Below are 16,066 nucleotides of genomic sequence, written 5' to 3'. Positions count from 1 at the left end.
CGTTTTTAGTTCGGTTGAGTCGCTTGTCATTGTCGGTCGCACATTCCCAGAGGCTCGCTAGCTACGAAATTTGTTTAAATCAACTGAAATTACCTCCTTTCTGTCCCAACTACAAATCATTTTTCGATAATTTGATAACAAAAAAGAAAAGAGAAAAAATTTTGGCTCTCGTGTTCTTGACAAACGTGGTCTTTTTTTCGGTCCGTGTTTGTGTGTTGCGCGATCTTAAACCGATTGTATTGTGTTTAAAACAGCTGTCGGCAAAGGTGAGTCCGCAAGCAGGCGGCGTTCGCTCAGAGCGAAAGCTGTACGCACATGCTCAAAACATATCCAAATGAGAAGAGCACACCATGCGGTGGCGTTCTAGAAAATGTTAGCCAGCGAAAAGTGTTAGGAAAAACAAAACAAGAGGGAAGGGCTATCTTCGATACGCTGAAGATTAAATACTATTTGCAGATATATCTTTGATATTTCGAACGAGTATTCCTATATAAAATATAATATATATTAGCTTATGGAACTTGGTAAATGCCCTTTGTAGATATAACTTTAAGTTTTCGAGCAATTCTTCCTATATAAAATATATATATCAAATTTTGGATCTTGGTAAAAGCTTAGTTAATATTTACAGCTTATTTGATTTGCAGCAAACTTTACGTATATTCAAATATTTACTCATGTTCGTTAAAAATATTTGATATAAAATAACAAATTGCTAACACACAAGAAATTTGGAATCTCATTAAAGTATTTTTTGCGTATTAGAGAGTCTTACAACACTGAACGCTGGACTTCGCAGCACTACCTACCATTACGAGACGTTTGCTATATGACAGTTTATCATACTTGTATTAATTGTGCGCTGGCTAGAATCAAGAACAGTGCATAATTTATTTTTCAAATTATCATTTTCAAACTATAGAGTACCTTCAAAGATAAGATACGAAGATACAAATGTTCGCACAGCCACAAGCGCAAATGCCAAAGCAATATGTGAGGTCCCTATCTCAGCTGAAATGAGAACATGTTAACGTGTACGTTTCGTGGAATGACCCACCTCTCCAAGTACAAGTAGCAGAATATTTAGATCATCTCAAGTCACATCATTCTGTCATGTTTACAATTCGAATGTTTGTCGCAGAATGTTTAATATTTAAAACAAAGATGTTAATTGAAGAATAAGGGGACGGCTCAACTATGGCAGAGGCTTTCATTCAAATCGTTTCAGCGTTCGCTCTTACCAACTGTATTTTAAAGTCTGTGCAGAGCAGCAAGCTGTCGAGAATTCTCATGCATATAACAAATTGATTCGAATTGTTACTCATACAAGCTTTTGGCGTTGGGCTCCGAGCTTTTTCCCACATTCTTCAAATTAACCAATAAAAAAACCTTAAACAAATGAGCTGCGTGACAAAAGGCCATAGAGCGTATTCATTCAGAGAAATTGACCAGAAATGCACACAAATATATGTATGCATATGTTTTTTCATATTTGTATATATATATTGTATATACAACCACCTAAATGTAATTATCGTAGTAACAATAAAATTACCTTATATCAAAGTGGGAAGCTTTCGTACCTTTTGTTTGTACTTAAACGAAAATTCAATGCCATCTATAAGCAGAAGAGAGACAGATTTTTATATATTCACACCATTAAAGGTACGAAAAGGCAGAGTAGATGATAAGAAAAAGAATAAAACTGTATTGATAAAGAGATAATGGACAGCAGAGTATCTTATAGTCAGGTTATGGCAGAGATAAAATTTATTAGATTGCCAACAAAACTTATTTATATAACACTTATAATTTAAACGTTAAACTCTGTAAGGCTTACTAGAATTCATGAGAATCACAGAGTAGGGCAATGTCATAAGACACCTTCTTTGTTTTTTAATAATAGTGCAATAGGAAGTATTTTTGGTTAACATTTGGTGAAAAAGAACACACACATATTCATGCAGACATATTACATTTATACGTACATACACACATGTGTGCACACACACATATATAAATGTATATATACATATATGTATACACACAATCATGCCTGCATACAAATATACATATAAACATAAAAATGAAGTTTATTGGATTGTAAAAACTTATCAAAAGCATTTGTAAGACTTACTAGAATTCATGAGAATCGCAGAGTAGGGCAATGTTATTGCATGAGAAAAACCATTTTGTTTAAAATCTGTCTTACTTTGAACATTTTTTAAATTTGTTCGTGGGTTCTTAGCAGGGTGTGTTTCATTTGTAGTGATTTCTCATTGTAAATAATGTGTGGTGGGTGCGGGTGTAATTAGATTAAGTGGTCTGGTCCATTGGTAGTAACTACAACATAAAGATCAACTAAGGGCCTGGCCATGGGATGAAGCACGCATCTATTTAATTTTATGTAGATCTACTTAAGTAAATTAAATGGTCGTCCATATTACCTGATCCGTAGACGTATTTAGGGCGGTGAAATTTGCAAGCACATACGTTTCAATTGAGTTGATCCTAGATTTCTGAAAATGAATTAAGCGACCTAAAAACAAACAGATTGCAATTGAAGCCAACTGACTCTTGCAACGGACTCAAATGAATGAGTAATGACTGTCTCGCTGAGACATACGGCCCGCACAACATTCAAAAGGTAAATGTTCGAGCAAACAATGTGAATTCCCTATTTAGCCAAGTTTTCTACCAAAGCTCACACGCGGGTATTTTCAGCTGGCGCACAAAAGTATGCAGCATAAACTTTTTTCAGACTGCCAGTAGCAACGCGCACCAACAACATTATAAATTATTTAAATTGCAAAGAATATATATATATTACAGACGAAGTCGAATATATATATATATATATGTATATATTCTAATACAGACGAAGTCGAAAGAGACGCAAAGTAGCCCACTCAGTTAAAAACATCCATGACAAGGCCAGACAATATTACCTTATTAATCTACCTCAAACTGGCTGCTTGAGGACAGGTGTATCAAAATTTAATTTTTTGCAGGGCGACTTTTAAGTTTTTTTTTAGCAATTACCTCCAATTAAATCAATAAGAAGAATATTCGACCGGCTTGAGGTTCTTTTTCAAAAGGTTCTTATACTTTTCCACGAAATGTAAAATGAAATGTGTGTTTGTAAATTCTTAATCGATATCAGCAACCGAGTCGAACTGGCTATGTCTGTTTCTATGTAATCTAGGCTCTCACTATATCAAATAGCCGCCATAAGAATGATCGCTGGAAAATTATGTTTTTGTATTAACGTCTTTTTGTTCTCAAGATATCTTGATATGACTTTATCATTCACCTTACATGTGAGCAAAATCTTATAAAAATCAAACTACTTATTGTAAAGTTCTATAGGAAGCATTACGAGCCTTTCTTTTTTCCACACATATCTATTAAGCCGTATCGAATCGTCCTATTCTATTATATGGCTCCTGTAGGAACTGTAATAAAGCATTCGTATAAAATCAGTTTCAAGTCAGGGGTATTTCAACTTCGGCGTGTCGCAGATTGCAGATTTTTTGTTTGTTCTCAAGTGATCTTAATCTCATATTTTTATATTTTACGATCCTCAACCATTTTAACTATATACTTTATTATATACTACATTAATATAATTGGATGGATTTTAGATCCCATATTTTTTATTTAGAATAATTTCACACAATTTTGTTTTATTTCTTTAACTGTCATACATCTCGGCAGGCTGTTTAGTCCTAGGTAGCGACGTGTTTTTGTTTTTTAATAAACGCAATTTTAAAATATGTTTGCAATAAATATGATCAGCAAGGGTATTTAATATTCGGCATCGCGTAGCTAGCCAGGCATTGACAATGTCATGAAAGTCTCGTTGCAGCAGAGTAAATATTTGATTAAGTCTCGTCGTGTAGCATGTGCATTTGTGCACAAAATGAAAGATGAATGAATTTGTAGTTAGCATTTAAGTTAGCCCAACTCACTTATATTGCCTTATATTGCCATTAATCATTTTGTGCCCGACTGCTTTATTCAGTTGATTAGCTAACTCAAAATCGATATGTTTACTTCTCAATTCCAGCAAGCACATCTCAGCCCAAACCGATCGGCGTGCCGTTTTGTAAGGTAAGTTAACCTGAACTTTTACTGGCTTTGAGTACAGCGTGTCGTATGCGTAATATGCCAGAATAAGTTAGTATTACATACACGAGCAATTTCATGAATTCGAAAATGCGTCATGACATGAACAGAAAAAGAAAAAGAAAAAAAATAACCAACCAGAAAAAATAGCGTTGAATTCTCGCTCTCTCGGAACGCTTTGGTGCGATGCCGTCTATTTTATTTCCCTTAACCAGTAAATATGTTTGCGGTGTAAACAGCTCGGGTTCCCCATGGCTGGGCATAATATCCGAAGCGAACGATGTACCCGGCTAGAGCTAGTTCCAAAAATAAAAGCTGTCTTCATCCCACCAGAGATGGGCTCGACTATATGAGGCTCGTGTGGCACTTAACAATTGTTCGGCTTTAATTCGGATTTTGGCAACGTCACATATGCGAAAGTACTTCCCAAGCCCCCATTCCTAATGCCATCGGCAAACAATTGAGTGTGTCAGTTACTGTTTAATGATACCTACATGCTTACATATGATGTTGCTGATGACGAAGAGTCGCTCGGCGAATCCAATCCGGGATTGGATAGTATACACTATCAAATACCCATTATGTTAGGCATTGGGCAGGGGTGAGGAAAACCATAATTCACAATGATTTTTCTCATCAACTCTTAAACTGTAAACTGTAAACTGTTTATAAACATACGTCAATACACTTTGCTCACTTGCAGAGCATGATTCATTGCTGATGTCTGATTCACATAGTTGCTGACTTTAGCAAATGTAGGGCACAATATTTACTATATAGAGCAATATGCATGAGTGTGGATGCAACTACTGAGCACACAGCATTATCCAATTGGCTTATTCCGATTCCGATTTCGATTTGTCATAAAAATTTCCCCATTTCAATCACATTTCAAATGCGCTTTGTTTTATGGGAAATGTTTTATAGCTAATTTTTATATGAACATAATAACTCATAGAAGGTTAAATTAACGTATAAAAGGAATATTTAATTATTATTTGTGCTACATTTAAGAAAATCACCTTTACATGGAAGTTTTTCTTAACTGCGGAACATTTTCTCGATTTAAGGGAAATTTGAAAAAATGCTTTTATAAAAAGAATACAATTTTTTATTTATATTTGCTTATGTTTATTTAAGCCATAAAAATATTTTGAGCTTTTGAATCAGCCAATAAAATACCGAAAAACACCAAACAAGAAAAGAAAATTAAGAAAAAATAAAGAAAAAAGAATTGTTAATTTTACGGGGATTTTCTAGAGATTGTGGTAAATGAGTTTATATTCTTATTAATATTTAATTTTCAAAAAATTCCAAGTCATTTGATTTATTTCAATAGCAATCAAATAAAAACCCAAGTATGCGGCAATTGATTTTAAGATTTAAAGAAAACACTTAAATGTTTGAAGTCTTATTATTTTAATAAAAACCATTATTAAAACCGAATGAATTCGTACAAAATGTAATATCTGAAAATTGTCGAAATTATATCAAGAAACATTAATGCTAGATTTACCACAACAAAAATAAAAATTGATAGATTCGGGCATTAGATTTAGATTAGTTTGATAAAACTTGCTATTTCTCGCTTGGGGTACAGGGTATAACAACTAAACGCAAAAACAAATATTGAGCTTTGAGTTTCTCGCTCGGTGATTTACCAGAGCTGGAACCTGTCGGCCGCCGGCGGTCAGCTGCCAGCGGCTAACGGCCAGCTGCCAGTCAGTAGCTTTGCCGCCTGACTTGTCTGTGGTCAGTTAGTCGAGCTAGTCGAGCTGGTCGAGACGAGCCGGGATCAAGAGATCCGCTGTTCGAGCTCTGAGCGAGAGCTTTGCTTTTGGGGTATTTCCACATGGCGCGGCAATTGAATTGAAGTTTTATTTTCGTGCCATGATTTTGGCAGGTGATGCACAAGCTCCGTGTGTCTCTGGCCGTCAGCTGGTTGGATTTGGGGCCGTTGTTGCTTGTTTGCTAAAAGCCAACTGACCGTTTAGTGATAGCCCCCCGCACCCCCTCCTGCTGGGGCTTAGGCCAAAACAAGCAGCTCTCGCCAGAATCGGTCGATTGATCACCGGCCAGGGCAGCATCCGCCTACAGTAGTTAGCCTCTTCAGCTCAAATTATAAAACACACAAGCGCAGAATCGTGTGTGCCTATCGCAACGTCAGCCTCAACGTCAGCCTCAACGTCAGCCTCAACGTCAGCCTCAACGTCAACGCCAACGCCAACACATCGAGTCTGTCATTGACACACAGTCAAAGGGGCTGATAAGAAATCAATTCCATAGCCTGTTTATAAAAATAAATAACTGACAACAGGAACAGCAAAGCATATAAATAAAAACGGAAATGCAACAAAAGGTGCTCAGTTAATCAAACAATTTAAGATTTATTTTATTTCGTTTTTTATTTGCCCACAACAAATTGCTATCAATTGATTTGCAATTTTATTGAATCGATAACGAGTTTTATTATAAAATATTCAAAAAACTACAGCTATCTTGAATTTTGAAAAATAAAAGTAGAGCAGTTGTTGACCATTGCTAGCATATTTGTTTAATTAATGCCAAAGTTAAATAGCCCTTGCGGACATATTTTCTATATTTTCTTTATATAATAGACGTGTATATATTGCTAATGCAAGAAATGTGAGGAGAAGAGGAAAGCTGAGTTTGCTCTAGACTTTTTGTAAAACAGTAATAATTTCTATACAAAAACATTCTTTTCAACCGTTGTTGATAACATATTGCTCATGTGTGAGGAGTATGAAAAAAGTGTTAAAGGCCAAGTTTGTTACAAATGTCTCAAAAAAAAAAGAAGAACTTAATCTAAGTATATCTTTTGAAAATGAGTTGGAAACCGATCGGACGCCAAAAAAATCTTGTATACAAGCGTTTTCCGCCAATTTCGCTGAAATACGTATTCATTAAGTTCTTATGTAGGCTTTGAAAATAAGTTTGAAGCAAATCGGACAAAACTTCACGTGAAACACATCCCAAATGATGTTTCATATAGATCCTTGGAAATAAATTTGAGCGCAAAACGTCACCCACCAAATCTTTGACACCCATTTCCATCAAGAAGTGATGGATTTTCCAAAAACTGTGAAACACTCATCAGATGAATTTTGACAAAAATCTTTGAAAATGTTTTTGAAGCCGATCGGATGGTTAAAAGAAAAGTTTCATATGTAACCCCGTCTTAACGTGCACCTTCATCACATAAAGTAACTACAGAAAAAGTTCAGCTTCCTAGCTCTTACGGTATGGGCTGTGCGTTGATCGTCAATCAGTCAGTCAATAAGTCAGTCAGTCAGAGCAATCAGTTTTACATATAGAGATATCTAAAGATATACAAATTTTAAACGATTTATGGCCGTGGGGATCGATTTGGCAATAAATAGAGGGATCAATGGAAACTGAAAGTAGCGATAGCCTTACAACTGTGAGACTAGCTTCCATGGAAACAGCCGGATATGATCAAGACTATATATATATATATATATATATTATATATTATATTATATATATATCATATATATATATACTCTATGGGACAATAAAAGCCAAGGCTGCAAACACTTTTAAGCTTTTGAACATATGCTGACAATAGTTTCAGATATCTCAATATGAAAGATAAATTAATTTAACAAACAAATATATAAGCAAATGTTATAAATAATAAATGGAAATGGGATCTGTAAAAAGCCGGCTTCACCAACCGAACGTTAAGGTCAGGCTCCGTTTGAACCGAACCATCATAAACGTTTGCTGGGACTGAGTTCTTGATGTCCGCGTACGCTCGGAAAACTATAGTTATATACGGAATATCGATGGTTAAACTCATTTAAATATGCACATAGTTGTCAAATTTATATAAACATTCTGACGAACTGGACATAAACCTTTTGGACATTTGAATGCCGAATGTATAAAATAGTTGATTTGATTTCAATAAAACTTTTCCCAGCATTTGATTTGATCAGAATATAACTATATATATTTAACAAAGCTGTTAAAATAGATTTGTAATATTATAAACCGGATTTGACCGACTCCTGCTCCTGCTTTGAAAATGAGGCTGTACTTATGCTTGGGAACGAACTGGTTTGAGACAGGAATTCAATTTAATTTTCATCCGCCGCACCTAAAACCAAAACAGTTACTCATAAAACGGGTCTACTTAAAGCCGAACCGATGTATATAGTTTTGTCAAAAATGATTTAGATTTCATGTATTTACCTAACCATTTTTCTTAGATACAATGTTTGTTTAGAGATCAAATTTAGGTCGCATCTTGTAAATAAAATATTGATCGAAAAAAATTACAAATTTAATTGGTTGCTTTATGATTCATGGATGTGGAAAACCAGGCTCTAAGGCCACGAACAGACAGGGACTAAACCGAATCACCAACAGTTTATTTTGTTGCTCGCAGCCTCGACTAGCACTATATCCATATCCATATATCTATTCTATAGACATTAAATGGCCTATGACAAATTTCTGATCAATACTGGCGGTCAACCTTGATCAATGCTATACGCCGAGATAAGAATACATATGAATTCGCTGATGATATTCTTGTCGATTATGTCGCACAGTGCAACCTAAGTTTGTTTTCAATTTACCAACACTGTTCGCCGATCAAACTTGATAAGCCGTCGCAATCTGAAGATATGATCACATGCATATATTTAATTGCTGATGATATTCTCATCAATTATGTCGCACAGTGCAATCTTAATTTGTTTTCCAGTTACCATCACTGTTCGCCTGATAAACCGTCGTTATCATGATAAGATCACTTTTAAGTATTTGCTGATGATATTCTTATCGATTATATCGCATCGTGCAAATATCTTGCCAGATTGCAAAGAATATGTTATCAGATGAGCATTAAGGGTCAGTTTTCTGTTATCAGCTTGGGGATTCGGATTGTTTTTGAAAGTGAACACACTAAGCCACTTTACACATAAAATCTGAGACAAATACCCAACAAACATGACTAATGCTAAAAAAACATAACATGATTTATAGTTCATTGGCAATGAGATTAATCTGAAAGTTAGCTGGGACAGGGTCGGGAACGGGCACGGGCACGGAATAGATATTGCAATACTTCGGCGGCTGATAAATTGATGAATGCCTTGTGAGTGCTTGTAGCTACTATTTCCCTTTATTGATGATCGCCGTCAACCATTCATAAATTGTAAGCATTATAATAGGCGGATGTTAGATGAAATTTTGGAGACGTCACTACGCAATGTACAGATCATTTCTAAATAAGTAACACTCGCTATGAAGAGCACCCCTAACAAGCTTTCAGCGTCAGCTGGCAACTTCTTTGTGCCACTTGACGGCCGCAACAACTGGCTATACACAGATGCACACATATACAGCTAGATGTATAGATAAACTTGGGAGCGAGATAAGTTGGTGTCGTTGTCGTTTCACACCGCATGTGCGAAAATTAGCAGCCGCAGTTTGTGCAATGTCATTGCCGTAACCGAGCTAGCGATACCTCACGGAAGAAAGGGGTGCGCAGGGAGCGCGGGCTTGGGGTTTGGGGTTTGGGCTAGGGGTAGGGTCAGAAGTAGCTGCGTGGGTAAATAACAGCGCCAGCTCTTGCTAGTCATACACACAAACAAAAATAGCAATGAAAATGCACAGCTTCTCGGCCATTTAATGGCATATTTTCCAGATAATATACAGGTGCTTTATCTGCAAGCTGGCAATGAAAAGTGCAAAAAAATTTCATCGAGCTTATTTCGCATGAATTGTAGTTTTTTAGACATTCCATATGATGGAATATAAAATATAAATAATGCCTGTTAATAAATATATATATGGGTTTTCATCGTCCAGACAACACGGAGAAGTATGAAACCCATATATTTACAGAGTTTATATTTTATCATGAAATTTATGTATGTATTCTCTTTGACCAAGCCTCATAAAGCTATATACTTAAAGAATTTCTGAAATTACCTAGCTTACGTAGAGTTTTTCCTCAAATGTAGCAATTATATATTCTACTAGCGGATATAACCCGGCCTTGCCCGTGGCACGTATGTTATAAAATCAATGTTCTCAAAAAAATTTAAAATGATTTTGAAACTGATCGGACGGTAAACAAATAACTTTCATACAAACGTTTTCCGCCAATTTACCACTGTTGCGAGTGGAATTTCCCAAATCGCTGAAAGACGCATTCATTACATTCTTATGTAGAGCTTTGAAAAAAGGTTTGAAGCAAATCGGACACAATATAAAACTTCGCACAAAAAATCTTTGAGTCGCATTCCACCCGAAAAAGTTTCGATTCTGCGAAAAGTGTGAAACACGTCTCAAATGATTTTTCTTATAGATCTCTGGAAATGAATTTGAGCGCGAAACGTCACCTACCAAATCTTTGACCTCCATTTCCACCAAGGAGGAACGTATTTTTCGAAAAGTGTGAAACACCCCTTAAATGAATTTGAACAAAGATCTTTGAAAATAAGTTTGGGGCCGATCGGATGGTAAACAAAAAACTTCCATACAACCGTTTTCCGCCAATTTACCACTGTTGCGGGTGGAATTTCCCAAATCGCTGAAATACGTATTTATTAAGTTCTTATGTAGAGCTTTGAAAATAAGTTTGAAGCAAATCGGACACAACTTAAAACTTCGCCCAAAAAATCTTTAAATCGCATTCCCCCCGAAGAAGTTTGAATTCTGCGAAAAGTGTGAAACACGTATCAAATGATTCTTCTTATAGATCTCTGGAAATGAATTTGAGCGCGAAACGTCACCCACCAAATCTTTGACCTCCATTTCCACCGAGGAGGAACGTATTTTTCGAAAAGTGTGAAACATCCCTTAAATGAATTTGAACAAAGATCTTTGAAAATAAGTTTGAGGCCGATCCGATGGTAAACAAAAAGTTACATGCAAACGTTTTTCGCGATTTTGCCACACTTTCGGGTGGAATTTCCTGACACCCCGTCTTAACGTGCACCTACATCACATAAGGTAACTACAGTGAAAATTTCAGCTTCCTAGCTCTTACGGCTTGGGCTGTGCGTTGATCACCAATCAGTCAGTCAGTCAGTCAGTCAGTCAGGACAAACAGTTTTATATATAGAGATATTCGGAAAAAATCTGGCAAATAACTGCAAAAATGCAATACAACAAAAAAAAAGAAACGAGACATATTCCGATAAGTTTTTACACTTAAAGGACAATTACTTTAAATCTGAAATAGATTTTTATTTTATTTATAAAACATAATTATTATATATCTAGTTATCTCCGACCGCATAAGCATATATATTCTTGCTCAGCATCAACAGCCGGGTGGATCTATCCTTCCGTCCATCTGTCCGTGTGCATGAGCGTTTCGAACTTTAGGAAGTAGAAAAATTTAGAAAAGGGCTACTTTTGATGGGCGCACAGATCAAGTGTATCTTAAAACATCGGTAACTTGCCGAATTAACAGCCATTAACGTATGTGAAAAGCCAGGTCCACAAACCGATCCTCGGGCAAGAGAGTTCCAAGAGAACTCGGAGTTGCAGAGGGCGATGGCTTCTGCTCCGGCTGTGCGTATGAGTAATATGTAGTAACATTTTATAGAAGAGTCGATTGGAGTGGAATCAAATCGAAACGCCGATTGCCGGGCTGCGAGTCTCTTATACTATGCAGCTGGCATTGTCTTCTCTCTCTTTGTTCTTCTTCTTCTTCATGCCCACTTTACATACATATCTCAATATTGGCGTTTGCCAATTGCCGACTGTTGTTTGGTTTGCAGTTTGCACGCACAGTAATACCGCGCGGATCGGAAATGCCAAAGCGGCTGAAGGCAATGCATAAGCAATAAATAGCGGCAAAAACAACAACAACATAAACATAAAAACAATAACCAAGAGTATTGAATGAGTGCGAAAAAAAAGTAAATTAAAGATGAATGTACAAATATTTCACTGAACACCTACATACCTGTGTACGTGTGTTCAGATGTGTCTGCATTCGCTTATATGTAAATTACAATACAATGCACATAATGTGTAAAGCAAAAATAATATGTAAATATGTTGCTTGGGTCGTGTGAATGTCATGGACCTTAATTTTCGGCCAGCAAAAACAAATGTTTCCGGCTTCTGGTTTAGGTTAATGGAAATGGAAAATACGAGTTAGTATTTAAACAAATTATTAAACAATTTAAGAAATTTAATAAACACTTGGTCATAGAGCTTATCAGACCAGGATACAGGGTATCTGATGGTCAAAACACAGAGACACGATACAAAAAAACCCAGGTAAATAGTTGAACGGAAGTACGGAAGTGCAACAAAGTGGTTAGAATGTTATGCGGCAAGCGGCAGCGGCAACAACAACAATAATAAATACAGCAGGCTAACTAACTAAGAATCAAAGAAATCAACATGCAGCAAAAACATTGAAAAATGCAATGTCACATCCGTTTTGGGACATGAAGTGTGCGCATAAATTAAAACGCTCCTAAAGAAAAGGAAGAAACTAAGCAACCACAACATTAACAACAACAGCGACTGTGGCACTGTGGCGCTGTTGAGTCACATTGATGCGACAGCGGCGTCAACAGCGTCTTGCTTAAGATTTAACCCTAAGCATAGCCCTCTGCCAGCGCTTAAGCTTTTGCTGTCGCGTGCCAAAAATAGAGCCGCAGCAAGGGCGGGCAAAGTCAAAGTCGGGCAGGCGATGCGTCAAATACATACATACCAGCTCTCTCCGTCTCTCTCATTCACCCATCACTGTATGTCGATTATGTATGTCGTGAATAACAGTCGCAATCGCAGTCGCAGTCGCTGCTTTAAAGTTTCAATAAAGCGCGTGCGGCTGGCAGCAGCCGGACATCGCGTCGTGTAGTCTGCGACGGCGCTGCTTGCTTGCCTGCTTTCTTACTCACACTCACAAGCGCGTGCTCACACTCGCCGCACTCCATACTCCACACTCACACTTATACTTACTCTCACTCGCTCTCGCCCTCGCTCTGTCTGTTTTGGCGCACTGCGCCTGTGTGTGGGTGAGTGTGCCCCACTCGTGTGCTAAGCGAACAACGGCCTCTCGGCTGGATTCGTCGTGTATTGTTTTTGATGCCCGCAAGTCTGCGCGTGTGTATGTGTGGTCGCTTTGCTTACATATGATTGGCTGGTAATTACACTTCGCCTAAATTGTCGTCATCACTTGTTGCCGTCACTTGTCGCCGTTGATGTTGCTGTTGTTGTTGTTGTTGTTGTTGCCCAAGATGCTTTTGTGTGTGTGTTTCGAGCTTTGCGTTCGGGCAGCGGCTCTCGCACGTTATTTATATGCTGCGCGCGCCACGAAATATTAAATAAGTAACAGATCTTGAAGAGTTAACTTGTGCCGGGTGCCCCGTCCACTCCAGTCCAACAGCAATTGTAACAGTAAACCATACAAAATACAATAACAAGACTCGCCAATAGTTCAAGTACTCGCGTTTCACTTGCGAATTCGTTCGGGAATTTCTTAATACTGTGTGTGAATAAAATGCCCAAAGCAACAACAGCAGCAACAACAATGACAACAAAGTTAAGCACATGCGGCGGCTTCGTAACGCGCCGTATTAGCCAAATGCAAGCCAGAAACGAGCACAGCTCGTCTATTGCCACCGCTAGTCCAGTGTCCTTCAGCAGTTGCCTGCGGCACGACCCCGTCTCGGTTGCAGCAACAGTTGAAGCGCCAACAACAACCGCTACAACAACTGCAACAGTTGCCTGCCAGCGTATATGCGGCATACAGCCCTGCAGTCGAATGTGTAAGTTTGTGCCACGGCACGTGCTGCCTGTTGCAACAGTTGCAACAATTGTTGCGCTGCATCCAAACACAGCGCCAGTCACAGTGATTCACCCACCCAGCACTGTGCTGTTTTCTAATCAGATTTAATCATCATTTAATCGCTACGTACGTCTATCTCTATGTGTGTGTGTGTGTGTGCGTGTGTGCTTGTGATATGACAGTTTATTTATTGGACTTCGCCGTAAAAGTGTCACGGCAGCCTTTGTTGCCATAGGTTTCGCTTAGGGTAAGGGTAAGGTAAGGGCAGTCGATGCTGCCATTTTTATATAGGTCAGGGTTTGTTTTCCCCTAATTCCAATTGGAAAGTGCACGTGCACCAATTAGTCAAGCTAATTAGATAACGAGAAAACTAGGATAAACAGAAGGATAGTTGAACTACATTTGATTTGCTTATATTTTGTCTAATTAAATTTATTATTATCTGAAAAATACATTCTGAGGAATTAATAAGTACGAATCTTGGTAGGTTCCTTTGAGTCTGTTGCAGGATATATGACTAAATCTGATGCTGCTTAAGCAGTTGGACTTGACGCTATAATGATGTTCTGAAAGCATTATAAAGTAATTAATTATGAATATTTTCCAAGGAAACAACAACAATTTTGGACCCATCTTTAGAGTTTTGCCTCCTTGACGTGGGATCGAAAATAATTATGTATTATTAAATATGCGAAGCAATAGATATTATTTAATTTAAATTTAAATATAAATAGTTCGTATTTCATGCGTAATCGAAATGGAAGCTTCGTTAAGAATTTCATTGGGGTTTCAAGCTTTGGATCTTCTAAGTAACAATTTCTTGCTGCACTCTGCTTTGTGCTTATTTCTGTTTTTTTTTTTTTTTTTATGGGCTACAAAATAAAAACAATGCCCATGCTTTTTATTTGCATAGTATGCGATTCCGGTTAAGATTCCTATAGCTTTTCGCATGATACAAAAAGCTAATATTACAATTTTTGTCGCCTTAAGCTTAAGTTTATGCATTGACAATTCCACAAGTTGTTAAACATATATGTATTTGAATTTTCAATTGCAGCTAGTGGCAACTATTGGGTACTTGGTGCACTGCTGATAATACTGACCGCCAGCTGTCTGCCGAGCTCGATCGCGTCGCCCCGTCGCATGGTTGGTCGACACTTGATACTGCCGCATCGTCATCACGTGCATCTGCGCTCCGCGGAACAGGAACACCATCTGCCACCAAAGGAATCTGTGAACTGCACGGTGAAAATGAATGTGACCGAGGCAACAACCGCGCATGCCATAAATGTCAGCGAGACGACACGTGATGCCACCATTGCGCTGCTGAAGAACTGGGTGAGTAGACTTATCGCTGTGGAGTCAGGAGTACGGCCCGCTAACTGGTTCTCCAATCTGTTCGTCCTCTTCCCGGTACAGCTGAAGTTGAAAGGCTTCAACTCGACGGAAGAAGCCCAGCGGCAATATATACTGCATGATCTCGATCTGGAGTATCCGCTCAAGGAAGCTGCCAACAATAGTGAGTACGACGGCGAGGACAGCGGGTCAGCGGAAGAAGAGCTCTTCAAAATACTCGACTCGCTAACCAAATTGAGTCAGTTGATGAACCACAACAATAAATCCTTGCTCAAGGATTGGTACGAATGCTACTTTAAACACTTTGAGGACAAGCTGGAACACAACATGTTCGTGGCCGCGCACATGATGGGCAGGGAAAATTGCACCATGGAGACCACGAATAAGGTGCCCGATCACAATGAAAAGCATCCGCTGCTGGAGTTTGCCATTGTCCACGAGATGACCCGGCTGCTGAATGTGCTGGAGAAAAAGTATAGGGTCATGCACCGACGTGTGACGGAGGCTGCGAATGCCTAAAACTCTGTTACAGACGAAGCCCTAAAAACGTACAAGAAAATGCCAAAAAAGAAGAAGAAGGAGGAGAAAACTAATCTAAACTAAGCAGCAAATCGAATTCTAACGTAATTTCTGTGCCTTACATTATTATTATTATTTTTTAATCCTGCATGCCATCTACGTTTACTAATAGCTTGTATTAGTTAATTATGAACCCTCTCACCGCTTACGTTGATTATTTATTTATTAATATATATATTTTATGCG

At 37.9% G+C, this 16,066-nt stretch overlaps 1 protein-coding gene across 1 annotated transcript; it reads left to right on the top strand.

Annotated features, from left to right (window-relative positions):
• On the top strand, positions 1-16,066 carry LOC135440535 (uncharacterized). The gene is made up of 4 exons (XM_064699763.1): positions 1-266; positions 4,070-4,113; positions 15,003-15,283; positions 15,365-16,066. Exons 3-4 carry the CDS (start codon positions 15,089-15,091, stop codon positions 15,818-15,820), a joined length of 651 nt encoding a protein of 216 aa, XP_064555833.1. The 5' UTR covers positions 1-266; positions 4,070-4,113; positions 15,003-15,088; the 3' UTR covers positions 15,821-16,066.

The sequence above is a fragment of the Drosophila montana genome, unplaced genomic scaffold, assembly GCF_035044405.1.
Source record: "Drosophila montana isolate Dmon_TW-CO22-7 unplaced genomic scaffold, ASM3504440v1 contig_1624_1, whole genome shotgun sequence".
In the NCBI taxonomy this organism is placed as follows: Eukaryota; Metazoa; Arthropoda; class Insecta; order Diptera; family Drosophilidae; genus Drosophila; species Drosophila montana.
The sequence above is the reverse complement of the archived record's forward strand: the minus strand, read 5'-3'. Positions and strand labels throughout refer to the sequence as shown.

Coding starts and splice junctions, on each gene's coding strand:
- LOC135440535 (XM_064699763.1), top strand. CDS start 15,089: ATGGTTGGTCGACACTTGATACTGCCGCATCGTCATCACGTGCATCTG. Junction 15,284..15,364: donor TTGCGCTGCTGAAGAACTGG/GTGAGTAGACTT, acceptor TTCCCGGTACAG/CTGAAGTTGAAAGGCTTCAA.